The 27,732-nt window shown below is 42.2% G+C and overlaps 2 protein-coding genes across 6 annotated transcripts in view; both read left to right on the forward strand.

The window, feature by feature from the left end:
- The window catches only part of CEP170B (centrosomal protein 170B), a 57,617-nt gene extending 47,751 nt beyond the window's left edge, over positions 1 to 9,866 (forward strand). For 4 of the 5 annotated variants that reach the window (XM_079307690.1, XM_079307688.1, XM_079307691.1 and 1 more), the window contains 6 exons: positions 1,088 to 1,126; positions 1,684 to 1,827; positions 3,254 to 3,342; positions 3,899 to 3,992; positions 4,901 to 4,952; positions 5,671 to 9,866. In XM_079307690.1, coding sequence (XP_079163816.1) covers positions 1,088 to 1,126; positions 1,684 to 1,827; positions 3,254 to 3,342; positions 3,899 to 3,992; positions 4,901 to 4,952; positions 5,671 to 5,906 — 654 coding nt within the window. In that variant the 3' untranslated portion in view covers positions 5,907 to 9,866. The remainder of the gene's footprint in view (positions 1 to 1,087; positions 1,127 to 1,683; positions 1,828 to 3,253; positions 3,343 to 3,898; positions 3,993 to 4,900; positions 4,953 to 5,670) is intronic. The other variant, XM_079307689.1, reaches the window with a different exon arrangement.
- Positions 9,867 to 13,611: 3,745 nt separating this feature from the next.
- On the forward strand, positions 13,612 to 27,294 carry PLD4 (phospholipase D family member 4). The gene is made up of 11 exons (XM_079307687.1): positions 13,612 to 13,734; positions 16,564 to 16,653; positions 18,774 to 19,006; positions 19,678 to 19,861; positions 20,194 to 20,314; positions 20,672 to 20,799; positions 20,967 to 21,167; positions 21,565 to 21,704; positions 24,497 to 24,662; positions 25,594 to 25,690; positions 26,940 to 27,294. Exons 1-11 carry the CDS (start codon positions 13,732 to 13,734, stop codon positions 27,155 to 27,157), a joined length of 1,581 nt encoding a protein of 526 aa, XP_079163813.1. The 5' UTR covers positions 13,612 to 13,731; the 3' UTR covers positions 27,158 to 27,294.
- Positions 27,295 to 27,732: the final 438 nt, after the last annotated feature.

Here is a 27,732-nt window from a genome sequence, read left to right on the forward strand (position 1 = left end):
TTGGGGTGGTTTTGTTTTGTTTTTCTAGCCTCAGCTGTATAGTTTATCATAAGATAGATTCTTGGCATACAGAGCTGAGTACTGCTACAAATTAGGCAAATTAAAAAAAAAAAAAAAAAACCAACAAAAAAACAGAACAAAAGAAAGAGTTCAAGAAGGCTGGAACCTTCATGATTTACCAAAGCCTTGGGTTGTTTGGGATGCCTTGTTTCATGGGTGTGTAAATTTTGCAGGGCTCAGCCATCAAACTTAAATCTCAGCTGCTGCAAACACAGTCAGGTTGGGTCATCCCAAATCACTGACTCCTTCTGTGAATTTTAGCCCTGCATAAAATTCTTTTGGCAAGTCATTTTTGAAAAAAAGTTGATAATAATGTAACAAAAACTAAAGAGCCTGATTAAGGTTGTTAAGTTTTTGTGTAACATGCTCAGTATAAGTGTTGGTACAAGAGGAAATGCTTACAGGTGTGACATAACAGAAAATGTGAGAACAGAACAGGTCATGTACAAAAATCTGTGATGGTGGAGCAGGTGCTGTCCTTACCTTGTTTTCAGTTGTGCTGAGACCTGCTCACTGTAGGAATATCTCATTCCCTTCTGACACTCCTACTGCTGCAATCAGCCTAACTTACTGTTTCTGCACTTGATGAAAAGAAGCTTATTAGCTAAACATTTTGCCTGTTGTGCCTCTGCACTATAATATCTCACACCTGCTGCCTGTGTATAACCCAAGTGCTGCTGCATAGTGTGGGGAGCCTGGACCTTGGATGGCACATGGTTTCCTCACCAGGAGCTGTGTGCTTTGCCAAAGAGCCTCTTGGGCTGCATGTTCAGCCCTTTCCCAGAGGGCTCTGGATTTCACTCAGCACAGTCCAGTTTGGTGTAATGGGGAGCTGCCTGAGGTCACCTCAGCAGAGCTGGCTGGTGACCAGGATCTCCATGGGCTTCAGTGCATGATGGGGGGTGGTCCTCAGGAATGTGCTTTTGGGAATGTCAACCCCAAATAACCCCAAACCCTGTGTTCTCTTGGATACTTACTGTCACAGTCATTCACTAGCATTGATCTCTTTGTTTCTGTTTTAACACAGATTGCTCGTAGATCTTTTCGGCTGGCATATCCATCTCAGGTGCACTTTCCATCCCATTATTTTTGTATCTCTGTCTTGTCAGTTGTTTTCTTCCCCTTCTTTTAAAGTTTTTGTCAGTAAACCCAACAGGAGTAATTGTCTTGTCATTTCTGTTCTTCCTGTTAATTATTTGCATTTTTAGTGGTTTTGTATTGCTTTTTCATCTCTTTCATGTGTTACTAAATGTTTTTTGATTAATTTGAATGTGTCATTAATGTTGCATTGATATATTAAGACATAAGATATGGGAAAACAGGGTCCTTTTGAGTTTTAGCTAAATTCAAAAAAGACAAAGATGTACTTTTCCATATGTGCTCAAGACTCAAAATTTTAAAGTAGGATAGCCCCACAGAGTTTTGTGGTATGACTCCAGTGGATAGGCACTTGGAGGATTGGGGTCTAGTAATTTACTTACGAGCCCATACCTGTCTGAACAAGACTTAAATGAATCAGTGTTCCTCTTGGGCTTGCCTGAAAATCTGCAATACCTGCAGTGAGTGCCTGTGAGCCTACTTTCCCTAGGAATTTTTAATGACTCATTGCTCATTATTTCCAAGCTGGTGCAGCACATTCCAGAAGCAAGTCTGAACTACCAGAAAGTGCCTCCGGGATCAGTGGAACTGAAGGATTTCGACCAAAATATGAATGATAATAGAGAAGAGGAACTCTCAAGAAAACCAAGGACAAGAAACCGTGAGGAGGCAGGCCACCTTTTTATTTCCTTTATATATGACATTGCTTTAAGCTGCTGTATGTATAATTGTTCTTTGTAAGCTGCCAAAGGAGGCTGCTCAAAAAAAAAACCCCTACACTTCTCAGCAGCCCTGATGTGTGGGTGTAGAAGCAGTGTTCAAAAAGAAAAAAGAGGAACAGAACCACCCCTCTTGCCAGCAGTGACTGGAAGTTTCCTCCCTTGTGTACAATGCCAGTAAAACATGAGGCTTGGTCACCTTTTTTTTGGAGAATGCATTCAGTGTCAGAGCCTTCTTAGGGTATTTCACTGCTGTCTTAGAGGAGAACTGAGGAATCTCAGCTTTGAAACCTGGAGCACTGATAGTTTAATGGCACCTTAGTGTTTGCAGCTGGCATCCTGGTCAGAGCTGCTTGTGGAGCAGCAGTGGCAGGGTCTGGACCTTAGGAGGGTTAGTCAGTCTGTGAGCACTGCTCCCTCCAATGTTTGCAATTGATGTGATTCTTCTGGGCTGACAGAGCAGGGCAACCTGCAAATCACTGGGGTGATGCTAAAGGGTGAGAAAGCCTGGCCTGCACTTGAGGCTGGGGGTGGTGTTGGGGTGAGGGCTGTAGTGTGATGGTGCCAGGGGGAGGAGGAGAAAGCTGCTGGTCCAGCATTGGCTGTCACTCTGCTTTCTGCCTGCCAGCTGTGGTGGGAAGGAAGAGCTGGGGCAGAGGCTTCAGGGAGGCAGTGCAGGCAGGAGGGGAGATCTGGCTGCAGCACAGCCACTCTGGAGGTGGAGTGTGACTCACACAGGCACATACAGGAGACTGTGGGCTGAGCCACTGGTACTGATCCTGTCCTGTGACTGGTTGGAAACAATCCCTTCCTCTCCTGTAGGGAAGTGCCAGGGCTGGATAAAAGCTTCAGAGTGCCCCCAGCTTGATGTGGGCTTTCCTGGCAGAAGCCTGGAGGCTCTGCTAAGCCACAGGACTTGGATTTGTTGTTACTTTTAATAAAGCAGAATGTAACATGGTGGGATACCTGGCTGTGAAGGTGGTTTGAACTCATATGTGTCACGTGAGGTAGTTTCAGCAAGACTGCCTGTGGGGCTTCTTGCTTTGTGATTTGACTTTTTGGGGTTTTTTTTGTCAGGTGTGGAAACTCCTAAGTGCTGTTCTTTCAGAATTGCTTAAATACTTATGTTGCTGCAAACAATGTTGCTGCAAACAGTTGTGTCTCTGTCTCTAGAAAAAGCCTGAACAAGTTAGTATTAACCTTTTTGCCAAAGTGAAGCAATAAAGCTGCAGATCATCTTAATCTCCCTTGAACTTCAGGTATCATCCACACAAAGAAAGATGTTTCAGTTTTGTACATTTACTGTACAAAAAAAAATCCTGTTTTGTAGTATGCTGCTTTTGCTGAAAGTTTTCCAATCTGTCCTCATGTTTTAGGTAATCTTTGACAACCTGATGTTGAACCCAGTGTCCCAGTTATCACATACAATCCGTGAAAATACAGAAAACCTCGCTGAGAAAATGAAGTAAGTAACTTCTTGTCCCTGGTCTGAAATGACTTGCTGCTGGTGAGTTTGTTGACTTGCTACTTGTGGAAGATACTGTACTGTCATCTTGGAAAGTTCTGTAATCAGGATGCAGGAAATCTAGATGTAGGAAATTGTGTGTGTGTAGTGAAGCAGAGGTAATATGATTATTTGCTATCACTTTTCCTCATATATTTGGCATTTGGAATTTTAATGCTGGATTTGTAATGCCTGTTGATGCCTTGACTTTGAAATGCTGCCTGTGCAGGAGATACAGCAGAAAAATGGTGGATTGTCTCTTCTTTCCTTTTCTGTACCAAGACTCTTGTAAATTCGCAGGTTACCAAGCTTGTGAAATCTTTTCAAAGTTTGTTGTTCCTGTAGAGACATCAGGCAGGGAAGGATTTTGAATTATTCCTAAATCAGCTGAAAAGTGCTTTGTCCAGTTGCTAATCCATTAATCTCTTTTGTTGCCACATCTTGTGATAATTAAATCTTTCAAACAACCAGTTTTTTGATGGCAATTTTAAGATCTGCTCTACTTCTTGTGTTACAGGATTCTGTTTCAAAACTCAGAAAGGACCTGGGAGGAGATGGAGGCCAAAATTAATTCAGAAAATGAGGTGCCAATTCTGAAGACATCAAACAAAGTAAGTCCATGCAAACAGGTGAAATACTAAAGACATCCATCCATGAAAACTTCATAAGAAACCAAACCAGCAATCTCTGACCCTTCTCAAATTGATTTCTGAAATTTCTGGTCCATTTTCATGTTGAACTGCTGGGTTTCTTACTGTTTGAAGTGTGACAAAGTAAGTTCCTTCTGTGGTTTTGTTTCACCAAACTTTCCCAGTTCCTTTGCAATTGATCTTCAGAGACTGGGTTTCTTAACAGATGTTGAAGTTCATGGTCATTAGGCCTCATTTAAACATTTACCAAAAGTTCACCTGCCATGTGGTTTCCACAGCTCCAGTTGCAGACAGGTGTTTCTCATGAAGTGTTTGTTTTCTTCACCTGTAACTGTTTGATATTAGGGCAGTAAAAATCCACCTCATGGTGAATTCACTCAGGTGATTCAGCCTCAAGATGGTTTTTGTGCTCTCATGACCTTTCTTTGTCCTTGAAGGAGATTGTCAGTATGAATTTAAGGCAGTAGTGAACCCAGCAGATATGATTAATGCCAAACAACCTTGTGCAAGACCTGTGTAACTTGGTGCTGTAGCAGTATCAATGTGGCCAAATGCCTTGTCAGGTCTAGGAGTTGAATTTACAAATATCTTTGTGTGTTTCATATTAAGGAGTCTTTGTACAGGTGTAGCATTTCATATCTAAAAGCCCCTGTGACTGTGAATGGGGTGGTGCAGTAGCAGTTGGTGACATGGTGCAGAGCAGGCTGCCTGTGCACTGACACATGCACCTCAATACATCTTTCATGTTAAAGGAGCAATTCTGGCTTTGAATCTTCTTGATCAGATAAGGCAGAAGCAGTAAGACTAGATTCCTGTGTCAGTTGAGTACTTTGTTGCTTAATTTTCCATTCTGATACTTTTGTTTCTAGGAAATCAGTTCTATCCTGAAGGAGCTCAGGCGAGTTCAAAAACAGCTTGAAGGTTGGTCATCTAAAATCTTTGTTGTCTCTCAAATGCCAGTAAAGTTGCACAAAATAATGTTGGCCTGATTTGTCAGTGAAAGCTGGTAAAGAATGCAGAAGTTTGGTTTGTTACCACAGTGCTGTCTGATGAGTGCATAGGGAATTAACAGTAGGTTTATTTATCTTATACTGCCAGTTTTTAGGGAAATTTTTGACTATGGAAATGTAGACACTCTTGCTGTGGAAATGCTCTGTGTGTGGTAATTAGCATATTCCCATAAGATAAACTGATGCAGGACTGTTCTGATGAAATATTTAGCACATCTTTCAGCCAATAAGCTGTGTTACGCTTTTTGGACTTGAATTTTGCACATAGATCTCTGCGTTAGGAAAAGCAAGACAAGTTCATGCATCACCTAAAAGTGTAATAAAGGCATGTAAAAGCATCCAGGCATCATTTTGGGCTCCTGCTAAAAGCTTGCCATTTGGCTGCTGTAGTTTGTCTTTTCCAATTTAACCAGAAAGTTGAGTCGACATCTCTTCAATCTAAGAGAGGTTTTGCTTGTTAAAGCTTTTTAGATCTGAAGATACTAATGAGGAAAATAACCTGACTAAAATGAACAAAAGTACAGCTTACAGTTCTACTGCCTTCAAAATGAAGGTGGTAAACTTTTGTTTGTAAACTTTGCTTTCTGCTGCTAATGTGTTTTGTTTTTTTTCCCCCCCTTTTTCCCCAGTCATAAATGCTATCATTGACCCTACTGGAAACTTGGATATAGTTGCCAGTAACAAAGCATCTTCTGCTGCTAAACAATCTACAGCCACTAAAGTCAGGACTGCTAACAATTCTGGGTCCACACTGGAGACTTTGTCCCTAGCACAGATGAGAAACTACGCTCAGAAATCGAACTGTGGGTCTTCTAGCTTACAAGATTCCAATTTCATTCCAGATGGAGAGAAATATGTGATCTGATACAATATTTTGTATTGCTGTTATACTGTAATCTACTGTTGCATTAGTATTGTGTATGAGTGGTTTGTGGACAGTTTGTGTGGAGCAGTTGTTTAGATTGCTAACATGTTGCACAAAAATGAAAAATCTATGCTGTGAGGGTGAATGGAAAGTCTGTGTATGCCTTTTAAACAAGACTAGCACTGTGGAGCAGCACATACTCAGCACAGAGGCAAACTGATTTTTACAAAATTACTCACTTATTCTTCCAGTGTGCCATAAGAAAACAGGCTTTGCATATTTTCCATTCTATACTGCCGAGGCTGAAGTGTTCCTGCATTGGCCTGTTTATAACTATTCAGTTGTAATGAGGCTCAATTTGGAAAAAATACCCACACTGTTTTTGGTACTATATTTGTTTGGGTTTTATTTGATTGAATTTTTTTTGAAGTGTACAAGTGAAGCATTACAACTCTGTTGGAATCAACTTGCAAATCCAAGAGAATGATTGTGCAATATCATGGGTTTCTGAGAGAAGCCCTTACTGCAGTTGTGTAAGATTTCCTTTCAGCAGTCATAAAAAGACAACCACACTGAAGTTGTGCATGTTTTTCAATACAAAAACCAAAACAAGACAGAATAAACCCTTTTGCTTTTTGTCTTGGGAAAGTATAAAAGTTAATAATGGTATGAATGTAAGGACTACTAATACAGTTACTATTTTTGATGATATTTGAGACCCAAAGTTTGGGGTAGGTACAGAAAGTTAGGTTTTACAATTTAGCTTGCCAAATTTTCGTGATTTTGGTACAAATGCTGTCTTTAAGCTGCTTTTCTTTTTTAATTTAAATATACAGTCTTTTCATAATGAGCTACAAATGCTCTTGGCTGGGCCAAAGACTAAGATGTTTGCAATTACCCAATTGCAAAGAAAACCATCTGTTCCAATGGCTCATGGAATAAACTTAATTACACAGTGGCTGTGAACTAGTGCAATCACTTGACAGCACTGAAAAAATAATGGCCTCAATGTAGCTCCACCTTTATGGCTAGTTCTGTTATGAATTTTTTTTCAATGCAAAAGTGCTTGCAAAAGCCACCATTGTGGTGTTCTTCAGAAACTATTCAACAGTGTCAAGCACTTGGTACATTTGGGATTTTTGTCTCTGGATTTAACTTTTGGTCTGTTTACAATCCTAGAAACACTAAGGGTTATGTACAGTTGTTGGAGCAATTTCTTATTTAACAAAAGTTGGGGTTTATATTCTGTCTTTGTGTTAAAATGCAAAACACTAAGCAATTTTTGTTGCTTTAAGAGCCAAAATTTTGGTTTTGAGGGGATCTCTTCCAGATGTGTTTGCTCCCAGTTTTTTCTGTCTTGTATCGATTCCTTTTTCATTCTTCCAGGTCAACAAATAGTAATCAGGCAAATAAATTCTTTTGTAGCTGTGGAGGATACATTTACTGGGAAAGGTGAGCAGATGAGTTCCACTTTACCCTCATACAGTATGTAGTTTAACCAGTGAAAATGGTTTCCCAAGCTTGACTGCTTCTTGTGTGCTGACTCTATATTTTGGGGTGAGTAGTGGATTCCTTAGTTAGCTTCAGTAGTTACCTGAGCTTTTCTGCTAGGATGTTGTAACCAGTGGGAACCTGTTAAAATAATTTAAATAAATAGGGATGCTCACAAAGTGTTTAACCTTTCTAGTGAAGAAGGTGATTGCTTTCCTGGTGAAGCCAGTAAGAGCTTTCCATGAATTTCAGCAGAGACAAGATCAGTCCCAAAATGGGAGTATGTCAACACGCCATTAGTTTACTTTGGAGCCTGCAAGATGCTGGCTGGTAAATAGTAGGTGCAGATATCCTTCCTTGATTTCCAGTAGGCTATTAGCTCATCTGCTTGTGTGGAGATGCCCTTCCATGAAGAAATCTGCTGGATTTCACGTAGATGAATGCAGAATAAAAAGAATTTGCCCTTGATGTTGTTCTGCCTGTAATATATGCACTATCTGAATGTGTTAATTCAGTCGTTGATTCTGATCTGTCTTTTCTTGAAATACCTGACTGTGTCCTTGGTGAATATCATAAGTGGTGGTATCATTCCTGACATATGAGACACAAGTTTTCAAGCCCTTCTTAGTTAGGGTTTGAGCTGACCAGGTGCTACCCCAACTCACTAGGAGTTGAAGGACCTTCACAGATAAGGTGTTGCTGTTAGTTTCAGTTTTGCTGTAGAGACAAGTGAGTTACTAAGATGTTCATCTGACTTCTCTGCTTATTTGTTCTTTCCACATCTTCATGGTTATGCGCAAGTGGATTCTGTTTCTCTGCAATGTGTCCTTGATGGGACTTCAGTTTACTTTCACTTGAAAATTGCTTGATTCTTCTTTGATTCTTGAACACATCAGGGAGGGATTTTCTCCCTTGGTTGCTCTGTTCTGAACTAGAGAGTGAGCCCACAGACACCTTGCATCAATTAAATCAACCTGCAAAATACGGTACCTCTTCAAGTGACTAATGAGGATGCAACAATCAGTGTCTCTTGATAATTTGGAGATGAGTGTGTGAAGGCAGGGAGGATGCACAGCTTGATTTGTTTTATTTGTGACTCAGCCAAACTGTAAAATGCTTCTGTGTCCTGACACAATGCTCATTTTTGGATCTTTGCATTTGAAAAGGTTTTGCTAGTCAATGATGAAACGCAACATATTTTTTCTTGTGTTCACTGCTTCTGAAATACTGTGGTTTGCACTTGTCTGCTCCAGATAAGCCAAAGAGCTATCCACTCCTTTGCTGATTGTTGGTTCTTACAAGCAGTACTGTATGCAACCATGGGAACATGCCTGTGTGACTCCAGTGTGAACCTGACCCATGTCTAGTGGTGTATTTGGGGGGCCCAGGGTCAGTGCACCAGATTCCTGCTGGCTTCCATGAGCTGTGGCTGGGCTCTGCATTGAGCTTGGCAGGGGTGATGCTGCCCTGTGTGTCACTCCAGTGCCACTTTGCTTTCATGTGTTTTGTGTCTGACTAAAGCAATGTAACAAAGGGTGGGATTTTCAAAGTCTCAGGGAAGCAAGTGCTCAGGTCCTTTTGGGTTTTCCATATGCTTTGGGTGCCTGATTCCCTGAGCACCTTCCAAAATCCCAGCCCTCAGCTCTTCCACTATACTTGAAAACTTTTCATTTTGATGCTTTCAGATGTAAAATCCTGTTACTCTGTTCTGATGGCGTGAATGTAAATTCCTGTGAGGGTGTGTAGGAGCTTTGGGAGCGAGGACCCAGCTGGATTTATGGTGGTGTCATGTTGTGGTCATGCTCCAGGAGGAAAGAGCATCTGCATCATCTTTGAGTATTTTAGTAAAGGTACAATTAGTGGAATGTTTACATACAGCCTACTGACAAAAAAGGAGACAAAGAAAAAGATAAAAAAGTGTAAAGTATTTAAGTGCAAGACTCTACTAATTTTTTTCTTGTTTTGCAGATCACACTAGCTATTTTTGAAGTTGGTAAATGTGTATAACTTTTGCAAAGACCAGACAGAACTACCTGTTCACTTTTGATGTGCCCCGTGCTGAATTGTGCCTATTTCACTCTCTGCTGTTGTTATGCTGCTGATTCTGCTGTTCTGAACTGTTCACTGGATCATTCCATTTGCATGCAACACAAATGCAAGCTGAGCTGTCTGAGAGTAAAGCTGAAACACGTTTGTATAACTTGAATCAATTAATGACTTTCTCTTTTCCACACCCTCTTGAAATGCTGTGTATAATTTTGATTTGTTTCTTCTGCCCTGATTTCTATTCACTTTTGGTTTGTTGTTTTGGTTTTTTTTTGAACAGTAATTTATTTTTGTTTGGATTATAGGCAGTATCTGTACATTTTGTTTCAAGGTGATATTGTGGATGTCTTTAAAAAACCAAATTGTTATTTTATATAATTTTATCATAAAGTTGCTCTAATAAATCATTCTTTTATCATGTGACAGTGATGTTGGATTTTGTGCATTAATTTGGAGGAGGATGTGTGTTTGATGGATTGTTTCAGCTCCCTGTTCTCACTGGTGTTAAGTGCAGTGCAATGACAGAACTGTCAGCAACTGAAGACTCAAAGCAGAACTGGATCAGCCCTGGGGACACTTGTGTCTGGGCAGATCCCTCTCCAAAGAATCCCTTATTCCCCAGAACTTCATGGGTTGAAGTCTCTAAGGCCCTTTCACATAAGGGTGACACATCTGATTATTGTATGGTGACACTTGATTCAATTTTTAGTGCTGTTTTGTTTCATTGCCATGATGAACATGGTGGTTGAATCCAGACTGGAAGTGATCATTCCCCAGGAGCTATGTGATTGCAGATACATTGTTAGGCTTACATTTTTACTTTTTTTTTTTTTGCTCTCACCTTATATATATATATATATATATATATATATATATAGTTTATGTGCCTGTGAAATACTTTCTGATGTTTTCCTTCATTCCACCAGTGTCCTTCCCTCCTGCAGTTCTCTCTGAGCTTTGCATCCTTCCTGGCACTTTAGAAATAATGTTTATTCCTCCTTCTCCTCTTCACTGCCTTCAGCTTCCCCCACCCTGCCTGGTGCCACGTGGGACTCTGCACTAGCACAGCTCCTGTAGGAAGCAGAACACATGCAGATGATTAAAACATGGCATTGTTTGCCAGCAATAACAATCAGAAAGAGGAAGAAAATACTGGTCCCTAACTAGAATCACTTGGAGATTTTCCATTCCCTGGTTACCTTTCCATTAGATAATTGAACATGGAAATCTTTTACATTTAAAAGTTTCAGGGAGGGATTTTGTGTCAAAAAAAAAAAAAAATCTTATGCCTCTCTTAAAAAGCCTTCTGAAACTTAGTTTGTGTGTCTGCAGAGGTTTTGTGTGTTGTGTGCAGTGCAGGGCTGCATTACTCACTAGCAGAATTTCCTCTCCAGCTTCCCTGACAGCACTGAGCAGTGTTTGAGTTGGGATGCTGTGCAAAGGGCTCTTCTGAAATCAGCTGTGCACCCACTTCATTAAGTTTTAACAGTTTGACTGAATAAACATAAGAGGTGGTACAACTGTGGCCAAAACTATTTGCAGCATAATGAAAGCTGCTAGAATTGAAAAATAAAGGATAGATGGGAAAAGTAATGATCTCCTCTGTGCATCTTCCTGCTGAGCCTTCAGCTGCAAGCCTGGCTCTCCAACATCCTCAGCTGCTTTGGGAAATAGAGCCTGGTTTTCCACGTGTGCATAGGAGGGAACACTAGAAGTGCTACAAAATATGAATGATGAGACTGAGACAGCAAAGACTCTGCAATCTCCTGTGTTCTATGTCACAGCTTTATTTGTTTGTTTTCAAGTGAAATATTTTTCCAAACAAAACATGGATGGCAGGCATTTAGTATTTAATTTTAGGCTGAATAAAATTATTGCAAATAAGTTAAATATTTCAAGTCCATGGTCAGATATTTTAGTGAATTTACTGAATATTTTAAGAAGTGGAAAGGGAGTAAATCTTTAAAAATACTTCCAAACAAATCACAATTTTATTTAGACTTTGAAATTTTCCCTAGGCTTCTCAGCTGAATCACTTCCTAGCTCTAAACCTGAAATAACTTCTTTTGGGTCCCCCCTCCCCAGCTAATTTGAGTATACAATCTTTTGGCTCCAAGTATAAATAGAACATTTTTCTTTTCAAGTGTACAGACCTTGGCTGTTCCTGCCTCCCATCCTTCTGTCAGCTGCTGGTATTTGGAGCCCAGCCTTGTTCTTCTGAAACAGAAAGTGTAGTTTTGTAGTAATCTTCACATTGCTACTGATGTTTTTGTCTATAATTAGCTCTCAGAGACAAGAATGTGTTAAACTGGCAGTTTCTTCTTAGCAAACCTCCCACACATGCAGAAAAAGCTCTTTATCTTTTAATGCACCCTGTAACAAACTGGATGAGGCATGATTTTTAGAGGGAGTATGTTAACCACAGAGTGCCACCCAACCATACAGCAAGAGATGCATTTGCTCTGTGTGAGATGGTGGCAAGAGCAACTGGTAGAAGGAGCCTTGTCTGAGAGATTGGGAAGAGGAAGAATAAAGAAAATTTCCTGTTTGCTCTAAAACTTGCTGTTCTTTTTTTCTTTCCTCCCCCCAGCTGCATGAGTTGGCAAATAGAACCATATTCTACCCATAAACACACTTCCATCCTGAAACTCTCATAGCTACAGCACTGTTAGTAAGATCAGAAATGCAGAATTGTTGGGCTGGTATGTGAGATCAGATGAGCAGAAGGAAACCAGGATTTTGCAAGCTGGAGAGGAGGAGGACAGGGGAATTTATCAGTGCTGCAAGTGGTTAGAGAGCTGACACAGAGGAGGAGAAATACAGCTCCTGTATTCCTTCTGGAAGCTGCTCTTCCTCTGATAAAACCAGCTTGAACTGAACTGGTGATACTGGAGAAATAAATGATAAATCCTGAACTTTGTAAAATGGTGCTGCTGCCTGTGTGGTTCCATCCCAAAGTCAGTGGGAGCTTTTGTGATTTATGTTGATGTAGTTCATGCCAGGATTTCAGTCCAGCACACAAGCAGGAGCTTAGCTGAAATATTTAGTTGGAATGCTCAGCCTCTGAAGTCATCTGAGGGCCAGGGACACTTCCTGGGGGTGATCTGGACCTTTTGCAGGGTGGCTTTCTGCAGCTCTTTCCATTGGCTGCAGATCCTGCCTCCAGCTTTCTGGTAGCTGGATCTGCAGGGATAGCAGCAGCCTTTGCTTTGTTTTTCAATCCTGTTGTAACAGAGATTTGTGATGGCTCCCATGATGAGTGATCCCTGCACAATAGTAAATGCAGGAGTGAGGTGGCTGGGCAGAGAGGTGTCCTATCTGCTCCACCAACTACCTTTTGGTCTTTGAGTTCATGCTCATGTTTTGGTCTTGAGAGAAGCAGAAGATTTGTGGCACTTGCAGCTTCCCAGGGAAAGGCCTCTTTCTGTTATCTATTATCTGGCTCCTTTCTTTTTCCATCTTCAGCTTAACACAAGGTGTGCTGAAGCCTCATTTTCTGAGCTGTCACTCCTTTGACTCCTTACAGCATCCTTCCTCTGGTACTGCACAGGGGAACTGCATCCTTGGGTTCAGAGGCTGCCTGGAGATCAACAGCTGCATTTCCAGAGTGATTTGTGTCAGCTGAGAGGCAGCCTTTGGGTTTTTACAGAAGGCATAATTTCTTAGAAGCTGCCCCAAACATACAACCCCCCAACAGCACCACTGCAAATTCCAAAAGCCACATGTTGACCATGAGGGCTGCACTGTTCCAAAGGAGCTGGCTTGCTCCCTTGTGTTTGTCCAAGCATGACTGAGCAGCAAAGTGCTTTCAAGAAAAACTTTGTAGAGAGGTTGTTTTGGAGGGTTTGTTTGTCTGCTTAAAATGAAGCTTCTGGTGGGTTAAAAATAATGCAGTGAGAATACAGCCATGTTTGGGTTGCTGACAGCTCCAAAGCTGAGCAATTCTTCAAAATCTTCTTCAGTGTCTTCTCATGCTAATCTGGAGTCTGACTTCCCACCACAGAGTGGGAGCTTTGCCATCCAACAGAGCAAGTTATGGCAAACAGGTGAAGATCAGGACCCAGAATTTAACAACTGGGTCACAACAACTGGATGATAAGTTAGCATCCTGTCAGTGCATGTTGTGAAACTCAGTGTCTAAGAGGAAGTGATCTACAGCAGGAGGGGAAAAAACCAGAAGAACCCTAAACAAATGTGCTGACAGAGCATAAGTACTGCCTCTTGTACATAAGGCTAGGAGTAGCATCAGAGTGCACTGGGGCATCCACACAGGAGGAGACCTTCCAGGATGGTAAGTACATTTGTCATCATCTTGAGAGAGCTGAGGGGTGGCCATGGGGAGATGAATGCACCTTGTTCATCTGAGGAACTGCAAACAGCTCCTGGGGAGGATTTTGTGTAGTGAAAAATCACATTCTTGTGTTTGAAACTTGAAGTCTAACACAATTTGTTGCTGGTGGAGAAAAGTACCAAGAGGTAATTTGGAGGCAAGGAGAAAACAACTTTAATGTTACAAACAGCAGCATCTTGTGGGTACTCACCAGACTGGCATTAGCCAGTGTCCCAGCCTGTGAAGCAATGCTAAACAGTGCTCTTGGATGAATTTCAGTCATTGAAACTGACATCTGGTAGAACCCTGAAAGCTTCATGGGAGCTGTAGTTAGTTGCTGACTAGCTGCAATATTATTCTTAGGATTCTGATTGTGTCTGTGATGTTTGCCTTCTTGAAAATTAAGCAGTTCTCACAAGTTCTGTACAGCAGGTGGGACTCCAACCCATCATCAGTCAAAAGCATCAAGAAGAGCTTTGTTTGAACAGTGGTAGATGATTCTATCACAGCACATACAAAATCTGTTCACCTTCATATTTTAAGAAAAACGCTGCTTTTTGAGGACATTTTGTAATTGTTGCTGAAAAAGAGAAGTGAAACAAGTTGCTTCTGGTGAGCTGCATCCATCTGAGGCCGTCATGTGGCTGCAAGAGCACTGACACCTGCAGTTTCTTACCAAGACACTGCCTGGGTCACCAGATTTGCCTTTGAGAGCCAGAGGGGCAGGGCAGCTCCTCCCAGCTCCAGCTCTGTGATGAGAAGCCCCCATGGTGGCTGTTCCTGGCCAGCCCAGCTGACTGGGACAGCTGTGCCAAAGCCACAGGCTGTGGAGTGAGACCTGCAGCCTCAGTGCACTCTCCTGTCCCAGACTGAAGGCTGCTGCTGTTTGCCAGATTCCTTTCTCCCCCTTTAAAGTACCTTTGCCTCACTTTCTTACCCAGCTCTTTCACATCTTCACTCTTGCTCTCTCTTCCCTTTCTCCCCACTCAGATTTCTGGGTTAGAATGTGGCCACTTCCTCTCGTGTGTGTTGCTGTCACACACCTTTCTCTGTGTGGTGGGTTATGTCCCCCCATCTGCTTGGGCTGTCAGCTCTTTGGGGTGAGACAGTGGGTCTTTGTATTGTGCTGAAAACATGAACTGGGATTTCAGAGGTATGGGGAAGTCCTTCATGCTGGCAGCCACTCCATTTCTCCAGGGCTGGGAGAATGGATGGTTACCTGCCAGCATTTGTAACTATTCCTAGTGTAAAAGCTTGCAGCTGAGCCTGGGGCAGCAAACAGAAGTGACAGTGAGAAGTGTGAGTAAAACTGCTTTGGGAAGTGGGCCCTGCTACAGTGATTACAACACGCAGGTCCTGAAATGGAAACATGACTTTTTCTATGCAGCTCCAGTGTGCTTCTAAGCAGGAGTGCTTCTTCCTTTCCTTCCTTCTCCACCTTTTCCATCTCTGTAATTCTCTTGTCTCCTCTTTTACCACAGACACTCCCTTTCCACATCCCTCTCTTCATTCCCCAAGTTTCAGACTCCCTTGTCTTCCAAGACATCCTCCAGCTCTTTGGTTCAGCCCCACCAGTACCTGAATAAAGTCCCACAGGAAGCCTTTGGGGCTGTGTCTGGGCAGTGCCCAACCCCAGCCTGTTCCTCACAGCCACAGCATCCATGCAGAGAGGTGCAGTGGGCAGGAGCTGGAAGCAGCAGGGAATGTGTACAGCCATGCTGCTTTTCCATAAACCCACCCAGTTCAGGTGACAACAGCTGTGAACACACGGCAAAGGTGGATGGGACAAGTCTGGCAGGATCCTTCCTATGTAAAACCTGTTTTATTGTGACCACCCACAGAGCAACTCCATCTCCCATACCACTGCAGCAGGTTCATCCTCCAGGCTACAAATGCTCAGTGGCTCAGGGTCAGAAGCTGTTGTTCAGGGACTGGGCAGGTGATGCTATCATCTGGTAGCACCTTCTGAGATCTGCTGTGCCCCAGGATCTGCTTCTTGCTTCTAGGAATTGAAAGTGTCATCAGGCTTCTCTGGGGGAAATTCACCTCTGCCAATGCAGGGATGATTCATGACCCACTGGGCGTGTGTCAAATTTCTGAGAAGGTAAAATAGGCAAGTGCCAACTCCCCCTGTCTGGCCATCTGCTGTCATATTGGCATGTTTTGGTATTTGCTCTCATGGATGCCTCTGCTGGTGGTAACACAAGATTGGAGAAATACTGCCTGAGAAGGAAAAGAAGATAACTTATTTTCTAGAGTCATGACTGCAACAGAGGAGAAGGAGAGTTTATATTTCAGCCTGATCCCTGTCCCCTTAACAGAGTCACTTCTGGAAGAGACATTGGCATTGAAAACAACTCACAGGCACAGGAAGAGAGCAGAAGCCTGAGTCACATGCAGAATGAGACTGATGCTGCACACCATCACCCACTGCTTCTGCATTTAATTACTGCTTGTTGGCAAATATGCTTGCTTGCAACAGGACAAAAGTGGGTGCTGAAGGATGGCTGGAAGAGGCAGCAATGCAGTTGTTTGCACATTAATTACTGCAGGGATTTTTGTGTGTAGACAGCACTGGGGGGAAACTGCAGGGACACGTCTCTGACAATTTGGAATCTGTTAATGTCACTCAAGGCCCATAATACAGGGAGGAGGTTGCACAGATCCATACTCAAATCTCAGAGCACTGTGTAAAGTGGCAGTAACCTGCACGTTTTGTCTGTAATTGGCTGTACACAAATGTTGTCATAAAGCTTTATTTTTCCCCTTGCATACATTTCTGTTTTTCAGATTGTGAAAAAAGCATTAAAAACATCCCTGATGCTTAATGAGTCCTCCAACATGAAATTAGGCGTGAACAATCAAAAAGGCGTCAAAACGGTAATTACTGGGAAACACCACATTTACTTACAAGAGCTGAGATGGCACTGACATTTCTGAAAAGAAATAACGGGTTAAGAAGAATTATTTTATTGGCCATTTTAGAAATCTGTGTAGGTTTCAATCCTATTTGTAAACAAGTGAGTGACAAAACCCTCATTGATTTATCCAGTAGACTGATCAAACCTTGCCCAGAGGGAATAATGTGGAGATAAATCCTGCAGCTCTGTCTGGCTTGGGACAAGGAAACCATGCTCATACAAACAGCCTCACTTCCCCCATTGGCACAGCATTTATTCATATATTCATTTGTTCATTTTTTCTGATGCCCAGAGTACCTGGACATCACAGTCCATAGCATGGTGACAGCCAGGATGTGACTTTAAAATAGATTTCTTACCTTAGAAATGTCTTCTAAAACCTGTTTAAGTCTTGTTAATGTGGTCATGTGATGAAATGCAGAACTGTTAAAAATTAGTGAGATTTTTTTTTTTTGTGGTCAAGTAGAAAACAAGTCAGAGGGCAAAAATTTAGGTAGATAGTTAAAGATTATTATTTCATTCAAATTGCTGCCTGAAATCAATGTCAGCACTGTAGATATGAGAAAATCAGATAAAATCAAAAGCAAGAAGCTTTATCCACATAGAAACTGAAATAGAAACTCTCAGAGGCAAGTGGTTTCTGTGTGGTTTTCCCATGTGCCCTCCTGGGAGCTCAGATTTGTGGCTCCAGCCTCAGGACCCCCCCAGACTCCATTCTCCTGCCTGGAGGCTCAGCAGCTCAGCTCTGAAGTGCATGTTGGATGATTCCAGCTCCCAAGAATTGCCATGGGGAGCCAGACATGATAATTACTGGGGGAAATGGATCTGCAGGTGTGGTTGGTTGTCCTTTCCTGCTGGTACAGGGCAGCATTTAGAGCCTGGTGCCATAATTTTCAGCATGTGAGTGGCTGGGCTGCAAATCTGAAGCTACCAGGTAGCCAGAGTACTTTTTTTTATTTTTTTTTTTTTAATCTACATTTAGAAAAAAAAAAAGAAAGTCCAGCGAAAGGGAAATGAAACTAACTCACCACACTAGAATGACATGGGAATACTGTTCACATGGATAAATGAGATTTGTGTAGTTGCAATTAAGGGAGGTTTAAGACAAAACCAGCACATGTTCAGAAACCACAAAATGTCCTTCTGCCTCTGACACTTTCTGTTTTTTCTCCCCTGACAACATAAACTTCCTTTTTATGGTAATGCTTTGCTCACAGCTAATCTTGTGTTAGGAATTTCCTTACTTTGATTTTAGTAGAAATTTTGTTGAACATCCATTGGTCCTGTGCTAAAATGAAGCTAATCAATGTTAAATTAATCACACAATTGGGAAAAACCAAGGGATTGATATGTTGGCACAAAAAAATTAAAACAAAAAATAAGACTAAAATCACAGTCTTCACATAAACCAACACCAATTCATTTCCAAATTTTATTTTTTTTTCCAATTTCACTTTATTTGATCATATCTCCTTTCCAGAGTGTTTGTTCCACTTGGTTCTCTGATCTCAAAATTTCATTCCCTTTCCTGAAAGGAGGAGTTTTGTTTTAGGAAAGGGAATGAAATATTGCCATTTCCATGAGGATCAATTGGGCAAGCTTTGGTCCATTTCCCTGCACTTCATGTCATCTCAATGGCTTTTATCGTTTTCACTTGGTTTCAGAATTTTCTCTTTTATTTTTTTAGCACTTCATTTCTTCAATTTCTTCTCCCGTCTCTTTGTTTACCTTTCTTCCCTGATTTTGAGGTTTCAATGTGAATAATTTTGGTAAGTCTTGTTCCTTTTCACTGCACCTCATTTGAGTTTAAAGGGACCTTTTAAAGGTCATCAAGTCCAACCCCACAGCAGAGAGAGGGGACATTTTCAACTAGATCAGGTTGCTCAGGCCCTGTCCAAGCAGACCTTGAACAGCTGTTCCTCACTCTCTGCATCTCAGAACACTGCCTGGCAGTAGCTGCAAGCACATCTCCTAGTCAAATACTGTGATTTACTCACCTGCATAGGTAGTCATCCATTAGCTGGTGCATCAGTGTCTTGGTGAGCACTAAAATCTTCTCCTCTGTGCATTCTGTTCTAGTTTCAAATCTTAGGGGCAATTTTGATGCTTGGCCTTGTCCTGATGGCTGCTTACTTCATGAGTGTGGGCAGCAGAGTTGATGCTAACAGAGGAGCAGGAGTTGCCATCATTTACAGAAAGGTGGAGGAGGAAGGACTCTACAGAGATCTCCCAGAGGAAGAAGGACTCTATGGAGATCTCCCAAGAGCCACAATAACTGAGGAGGGCACCAACAGATCCAATGACTCCTGCAGGTGAGTCAGATTAGATGGCACATGGAGAAGCCACCACCTGATGGAGAAATGGTTACAGTACTGAAAAGATCAGCATGGGTTTTATTCTCTTCCCACTGTCTCATAAGTGATGAAGCATCACTAATTTGGGAGGAGTGGGGGTGCTGTTTAGGGTGATTGGTGTTTGCCTGCTGTGGGGGGCAGTGGGGGCAGTGCCACAGCTCCTCTCCCAGTCCTGTGCTTGTATGTTCATCTCACCTTGCTGCTCCTCTGCCATCTCCAGCCATCCTCCTTTGGTGGCAGCAGAGTGACCAGCTGGCAGAGCAGCCTTTCTCAGAGGGGCAGGGAATGTCTGTGCTGGAAAGGCTGAGGAGGGTACCCAAGCAACATCCAGCTGTGGGGGTTTGCTTTTCTCCTTATCTTAGGCATGGTAAAACAACAAGCTCAGAATGGCTACTGAGAAACCATTCTGCTGAATTTGGGATTTCACGGTACAACAATATAATCCTGGCTATAAAACCAGGGGTAGAGAGCACTCCCAGCCTGTTTGTCCAGCTCATCTTGTTTGCTGTGGAGGTGGCACCCAGCATGGCCAACTGTACAGCCTGATACATTCTGTACACTCTGATAAATGCTTGGTGTCCTGCTGGGATCACAGTCACTTGCTTCACAATATAAAATTGCCATTGCAGCTTTGAACTTGTGGAAAATGTTCCTTATGACTTACCCTTCGAGATAAACAGCACTGCAGCCAAACCCTTGTACCAAGCCTGGGTGAGACTCCTTGATCTAGCCCAGGAAAAAGTTCACGTGGCTTCCTACTACTGGTCTCTTACTGGGAAGGATATCGGCGTCAATGACTCCTCTTCCAAGCAGGTGATGTAAAACCAGCAGCAAGCACATCTGTGGGTGTTTTTCCTCATGTACACATGGCACAGGGCAGGTTGGCTGTGTGGTCTGTCTCCCTGAGACATTGCTTCACTCCTCCTGCACATCCAAGATTTTCCTGCAAATCCAGGAAGGTTTTCCATGCTGTTCTGAAGCAACATCCCAACTTTCCTCCTTCAGTCAACTTAGACTGTAATAGGTGAAAATTCTGACATTTCTTGTGCTGGGGTTCTTCAAAGGAAGTTCCCATTAGTAATACTGCACTTGCAGACATCTTACTACACCTTCTGTGAATAAAAAAATAACAATGTACCACACAGGGTGAAGATATTCTGCAGAGGTTTGAGAGGTTACTCGCAGAGAATGTCTCTTTGTACATTGCAGCAAGTTCACCAACTCTGGCTACAAAATCAAGGGACCTCGAGATTTTAGAGGAAAAAGGTAATTATTTGTCTTCAGTGATCCACTCAGAGTTTCTGTATTGCAAAAAGGCATCTGGGGGGAACTGGTCTCCAAGGTCTGTTCTGGTGTGCTGCTTGCATGGGTTCACAGGACAAGCACCATCTGCTCACTTGTTCATGCTTTCTTTCTGTGTTACCATGCTCTTTAGGATTTTCTGAAAGTTCACATTTCTTATATTTTTTTTTCAAGTTACTGCATTACCAGGAATGAGTGCTTGTGAATTTTGGTAGTTGTTGCTGCCTGCAAGACTCAGACATGCAGATGTGTTCTGGCTGTTGAGAAACCATCTCCATGGTATATCTAAATTCTTTTTTCCCCTCCCCCATTTTTCTTCAGGGGCTCATGTGAGAAAGATTGATTTTGGACATTTGACAGGAGGAGTGTTGCATACCAAATTCTGGATAGTAGACATGAAGCACATATATATTGGTAGTGCAAACATGGACTGGAGATCTTTATCTCAGGTAACCTCTGCTGCTGCATATTCAAAAATCTGGGGGAAATCTCATGTCCTAGCAGATAAGAGAGAAAAATTGTAATGATGTAAAATATTGTCAGAGCAGAAGAAACAGCAAATAAACCCCTGGAGGGGCTCCTTCTGGGGCTGTGACACAGCTTGCTCTCTTTGCAGGTGAAAGAATTGGGTGTTGTGATCTACAACTGCAGCTGTTTGGCCAATGACCTCTGGAAAACATTTAGTACCTACTGGGATGTTGGATATCCTAATGCTACCATCCCATTCCCTTGGCCCCTTAATTATTCCACCCACATTAACAATCATCAGCCTCTGGAAGTAGAATACAATGGAATCTTGACAGAAGCCTATTTTTCTGTAAGTATGCTTTAAAAGAACATGACAGACTGTAAACTGTTTCAGGATTGAGCAGGAACGTTTCTTCAGCAGTCCTCTTCAGTTGCTTGTGCTCCAGGTGGGTAATACTTTGTTCCTTGGGTTTCTCTGGAACTATTCAAAGAATAGGGATAAAACCAGCACAAGCTGTCCAATTGTATGGAAGGAACAGTGTGCAGATCTCTTCTAATCACCTGGTTCAATATATCAACAAGCATCTGACCCAGCAGGATGTGGAAGGCATGAGGAAAGGTGCTAGTCCAGCTCAAGTGCTTTGTGACATTTTAATGAAAACTAGACAGATCTAAACATAACTGAGTCGCAGTCTGAGAGAAAAAAAATTAAATCACTGATCTATGTGTTTTCTATTTTTTTACAGGCTTCCCCTCCAGCATTTTGTCCAGAAGGTCGCACCCATGACCTCCATGCTATACTCAGTACTATCAGCCAGGCACAAAAGTTTGTCTATGTTTCTGTAATGGAATATTTCCCTACGAGCCGTTTCATTCATCCAAAAAGGTACCATTTAAATCCTGAGCAAATCAGTTACTTGTACTATTTAATGAAAAAAAGAAATTATTCTCCTCCTTCTGCAATGAAAATATTCAGAATGGAGAGGGGCTTTGCTCTGCATTCACAGCCATCCTGTAGACTGTGCCTCCCAGGGACCAAGGGACAGGATGAGGCCTCAAGTTCTGCCAGGGGATAGGTTGGATATTAGGAACAAGTAATAAATGGAAAGGGTTGTCAGGTATTGGAACATACTATCCAGGGAAGTGGTGGGCCACTATCCCTGGAAGTGTTTAAAAATTCTGTGGATATGGCACTTGAATACATGGTTTAGTGGTGAATATGCTGCTGGTGCTGGGCTGAAAGTTGGACTTGATGATCTGAAAGGTCTTTTCCAGAACTTAATGATTCTAGGATGCTGTGATTCCAGGAAGGATGATATCCAATACCTGTGTGCTTTGCTGGTGTTTTGGAGCAGCCTCCTGTGCTCTACACACAGCAGGAAAGCTGTGAAATGCCATTCTAGGGACAGTCAGGTCCAGCATCCTCCAAAATTCAACACAGCAGCTTTATGAATAGAGAGAGGGAAGGGAAGACCAGAAATACATCTGACATCAGATTTGTCAGAGAAAACATTGCTGTTCTCTCCCTTCTTGCTCCCATTTTGCTTTTTTGCTGTCCTTTACTTCTGAAGAGTCTTGACATCCTGCTCTATTTCGTGCTTGATGCACTTGACCCATAATTTAGAGGTTGGTTCTTGACTGTCCTGACCTTTGCAGTGAGAGCTGAAACAGCCTCTAAAAGAAACTTCTGGGGGTTTTTGTTTGTTTGGAGCTTGGTGGGTTTTTTTGTTGTTGTCATTGGGGTTTTTGTTGTTGTTGTTGTTTGGGGGTTTTGTTTTGTTTTTAATAATTCCATCTAAGTTCCAGCAGCAGCTTCAGAGATGAGGTGATAGTGGTGATCTGGAATAACCACAGAATCATAGAATGGTTTGGGTTACAGACCATCTTGTACCCAAATCTGAGTAACCCAAAAATTTCTGACTAACAGAAAGTTAGTCAGTCATGGGGCAGCACTAAGACTCCCAAATCCTCTTAGATATGCTTGAATTAGGATGTTTACATGCAAACAAGTGCTCTGAATTATCTGCTTACAACATTTCTGAATTTTCCAACCATCTAAATAATCTGAGGAAGAAGTTCAAGTGAAAGAATAACGTACAACATGGCTTGTAGAACAGGATAAGCTCCAGGCTGCCATTTAGCCAGGATGATACCATGCACTATGTCCTGTCAAAGTGTGTAAAGCCTCTGTTGTTCAGCTGGGGCACAGGTGTGGTATGGGGAAGATTTTACAATAATAAAGAGGCACAGATAATTCTACCATTCAAGAAACTAAATCTCAAGACTAGCTTCTACTTGGAGGATGTATTTAATAAATCAAACAGCTCACAGGATTTTTGGTTTCTATGTAGTAGAGTTGAGTCTCTGGGTTTCTCATCTTCTGATTTTAGCCAAGAATAAGTTCCCAGAAAGTCTCTTTTCCCCCTTAGGATTGAATGCATTAATACTCCTTATTCTTCAGCTGAAGGCTTAATCCACAGTTTGTGACATCTAGGGCTGATCAGATGCAAACAAGGGTTTGAAAGGCCCAGGGAAAGCAGTGCAGGGCCTCGGGCTATCTCCACAGCAACCAGCTGTAGTGCCATGAATTGAAGCTGATTAGTTCAGGTTAGGTTCCTCCAGCAGCTGAGGCAGAGGGAACAAAGCTGCTGTCTAATGCCTGAGTGTTAATCAACTAGAAACTGATATATTTTAAAACCTGAAACCATTCAAAAATTGCATTACAAATAGCATGATTTCCCAAGCTTTCCAGGATCTCTAAGTCAAGCCTGAGCCTCAGAGCACGTGGCCAGGCCATTGACTGCAATAGGACGATGCACAGGGGAGGATTAGAGAATTCAGGCCTTTGTACATAAAACCAAAAGGATTAAGTTAAGCAAATTAATTCATCATTGCTCATGGGACTGTGAGCAAATGCTGGACCTCTCTGTGTATCAGTCCTCCAATTGGTACTAAACATGCTTGTCTCCCTCTGTGCAGCATTTGTTAGGATCTATGGAATGAAAATGCTGCATGGGTGTTTGGAGTTAGCAGCCCTGGGATGCACATTGTCCAGCTCTTAGTGTTGTGTAGCTGGGTGAAAGATGTTAAAAATGCTCCCCATAGCTACAGCCAACATTAGTGACAGGAAAATGGATTTTCCCATGTTTAGGGAACATGGAGAGCACAGCTGTGTCCATTAACTTGAGCACACACAGTGAGGACAGGGAGGGTCAGCCCAGGCTGGATGATGGCACAGGACCACTGCAGACACTGGGAACAGTCTCCAGGGGCCCAAAACAGCCACATTCTGCAAAATGGTCCTTAGTCTTTCGGGCTCTGCCCTGCCCCTTTTACTCTGTGCTGTATGGACTGGCTTTACCCTGTTGTTATCTTTAGTTTCATGAGATGAGCATGGTGGCACCATGCTGTGTGTGTATCTGTGCATGTGCACTTTACTAGCCTTTAAACTTTTGGATGAATTTCACCCCAATTTGGCAGAGTCTGAAGGTCTCAAAACCCAGCAAGAAAAGCAGAAACCCTGTTTGTACCTCCAGGGAAGCCACAAGTGCTTCACTTACTAGACATCAGAAAATCCCATCTGTGCATCATCACCTGTAGCCTCAGCTTAACATCACAGTTTTCTCGTGAACCGTTTAAAGAAATGACCCCTTTTTGCACCCTCGCCCTTCTCTGCAGGTACTGGCCAGCCATTGACAACGCCCTGAGACGCGCGGCGTTCAACCGCGGGGCGCGGGTGCGGCTCCTGGCCAGCTGCTGGGCCCACACGGACCCCGCCATGCTGCACTACCTGCGCTCCCTGCGCGCGCTGCACAGCCCGCGCCTGCGCGTCAGCCTCGCCGTGGTACGGCCTGCGCCGCCCCGCCCTGCCCGGACACGGCCCGCAGTGACCCTAACTGCTGCTTCTGCCTGCTAATACCAGCTTCCAGAGAAGCAGGCTGGCTGTTTGTGCACTCACTGCTTCCCTTTTTTGTGAAAATAAGGCCCAGTGTATAATCTTTGAGGAAGCAGCTATTTCAAGCTGCTAGTGATCCCACGTATGTGCCTGGCTGTGGCGCTTGAGACATTATCCAGGCAGTTGCTTTTGCTAAGCACCGTGACAGTAACAGTTTATATGATAATTCAGTGCTCCTCTCAGAGACCTATATGTTAAATTGGTCCAATGCTATCAATTTTCTTAAACTGAGAGCTCTGCTGTCTGTCTTTATATATAGATCTATTCTTGCACACAGGCTATAGGCATGAGTGGAGTGGGGATGCTCCCAACATGATGCACTAGTCACAACAGAGAGATATCACAAAAGAATTGGGCTTTAGGAAAAAGAAAATAAAAAGAGAAATATAGATTTTGGTAAGAGTTAACACAAAAAGTTACCCCTCGTGTCTGTGATCAGCCCATTCTTGCACAAAATAAGAGCAGCAATCAGTGGTAAATGCAGATCTATTAAACAGCTGCCTAAAACTGCATTTAATTGTCTGCCCTGTAATGATAATAGCTGTGCCACTAATGGAACATTGTGAGGCAAACGTTATCTGTATCTGATCTCAATTGCTCATCCAGTTTTATGTATAGTGGAAGCATTATTTGCTAGTTTTCTTGGACAGAGGAAAAATCTCTTCTATGGTCTATTCAATAACAGAGTGTGGTATGTCCTCTTCTGTTCTTCTCATACTATTCTATTCTTTGAAACTATAGAAAGCATGCACTGTCCAATCATGAAGTCTGTTCCTCATTCTAGTATTTCTGTTAACATTTTTAATTTCTCTCCCTCCAGAAACTCTTCATTGTTCCCGTTCTGAATCACACAAACATTCCTCATGGAAGAGTGAACCACAACAAATACATGGTCACTGATAAAGTAGCCTACATTGGTATGTATTCCATTATTCCAAACATTTACAGTATCTCCAGATCTACTGGACTGAGACTGAGATAGGATCAGCTGCACTACCAAAAATACCTCATTTTGACATATAAAGCAAAGTCTGTCCTAGGTAAAAAAGTACAGATGTGAAGGGGAGAAAATAATGTAGGTCAAGTTCAGTAAGAGATTATTTCATATGACTGTGAACCATTAGGAACAGAGCATGGCAAGGCTGAGTGCACAGCCTGTGACAAGCACAGTGGGAATTTCACAGCCTGTGTGCTCAGAATGACACAGGGATAGCTGATGCTCCAGTATATAACACTATTGTGCTTTAATAAAAAGGAACTGCTGGGAGGAATTAATTCTCTGCACTGTTTGTTGAACAGAACTCTAGGAAAGGAAATGAGAAAACAGTAATGTCAATTGTGTGCTGTTCCTGAAAGCTGGGATGGTGTTTACATTTCACTCTTTTATCAGGAACCCTCAGAAAATGGGATGTGAAAGTGCTCTGTCACTTCAGCCAGCTCATTCTCCCAGCAATACACACCAGTAAATAGCCTGATCTTCCAACTGGCTGAGGGTTTACAGCTCACATTGCCTTCAATACTTTCATAACTTGTCTTATACTTGAAGGCATATATGCAGATAATTTGTTTTCATGCCTAAGCACCTTCTGGAATTGACAGATTTTTCTGGCTAAGGCAATCATGAGGGGAAGCGTGTAAATGATAAAATGCATATTTTTCACAGTGCTTGATTTTCTGAATTGAGGTAGTTTGGAGAGAGCCCTAGACAATGTCTGCAGCTGGATTCCCAGCTGTGTCTGGCTTAGAAGGAGGCTTTGCATGTCAAGCTCAGAAGTTTTATTGATCAAGACTCCAGTTTCTCATTTTGTTTTCCTTTAACAATTGAAGTAAATCCATTAAAGACTTTTTCTTTAAATACAGAAATCTATGTCAAACACTGGCTTTTACCCCTCTTAATACTCAAATGTTGCACTTTATTACCATGTTTAGATTTGTGCATTCTGTCACAGGCTAGTAACAAATCAGAAGGTTATGAGTCTTCAGGTTTGAAGCTAATACCAAATTTTCAAAACCTGAGGTCTGGTATAAGAAGGAGATGACCTGATTTTTGCTGTCTCGTTGCTCCTAATGAGATTTACAGTCATAGAGCAAATCAACAATGCCCAGAGATCAAACAGAACACTGGGAAATGAATGTTTTCTAACCAACTACTTTTCCACTGCACAGGGACTTCCAATTGGTCAGAAAACTACTTCACTGATACAGCTGGTGTGGGACTAATTATCAAACAGAATTCGACCAACCCCCAAAGAAGGCAAAAACCTGTCCAGGAACAGCTGAAAGATCTTTTTGAGCGAGACTGGAATTCCAAATATGCAGTGAATCTGGAAGATGTGCAGGGACAGAAAGACTGTAACTGGGAGGCAGACCGTGAAGTGAATTGAAATGTACATTTAAAATAGAAACAAAAAATGTATTTGAATCTTGCTCACGTTCAAATCAAAGAACTCCCTTCTTTTGTCTTTGTCAGAGAAATCACTTCCCTGTGGAATCCAAATTGATGACATGAGAATTTCTCATAGTTGGCTCTACCTGCAAACCCATTAGTCAGTGTATGATGTTTGATTTTTTTGTGTGATTTCCTCCTTACAGAGTTAATGAAATGCAAACAGTGTTGTATGACAAGCTGTCTGGCATTAAAGCAAACATCAGAGACACAGATCATTATTGCTGTGTTATTTTATCTTTGGAAATTATATATTTCAACCTAGATGTTCTATTAACAGTGTTTGCTTACATGTGTTTAAACATTTTTGATAAATGTATGTGATCACCTAGAATAGCAAGAGCAGATTTTTAAAAGCATTTAGAAATTAGAGATACAGGGAAATACCTAGAGATAAATGCCTGGGATTTAAACCTTGGGGCCAGTTTCCAACTCAGAATCCCGAGTGTGTGGGGATGTTTGGATGTCTGGGTGCAGCAAACAGGATGGGGGAGCAGGGAAAAGCAGCTGGGT

This window comes from Erithacus rubecula (assembly GCF_903797595.1).
Source record: "Erithacus rubecula genome assembly, chromosome: 6".
In the NCBI taxonomy this organism is placed as follows: domain Eukaryota; kingdom Metazoa; phylum Chordata; class Aves; order Passeriformes; family Muscicapidae; genus Erithacus; species Erithacus rubecula.

Excerpts from the sequence above, each read along its gene's own strand:
- PLD4 (XM_079307687.1), top strand. Across the intron at positions 19,862-20,193 it reads ATGACTCCTCTTCCAAGCAG|GGTGAAGATATTCTGCAGAG; the intron begins GTGATGTAAAAC and ends TGTACCACACAG. Across the intron at positions 24,663-25,593 it reads TGCGCGTCAGCCTCGCCGTG|AAACTCTTCATTGTTCCCGT; the intron begins GTACGGCCTGCG and ends CTCTCCCTCCAG.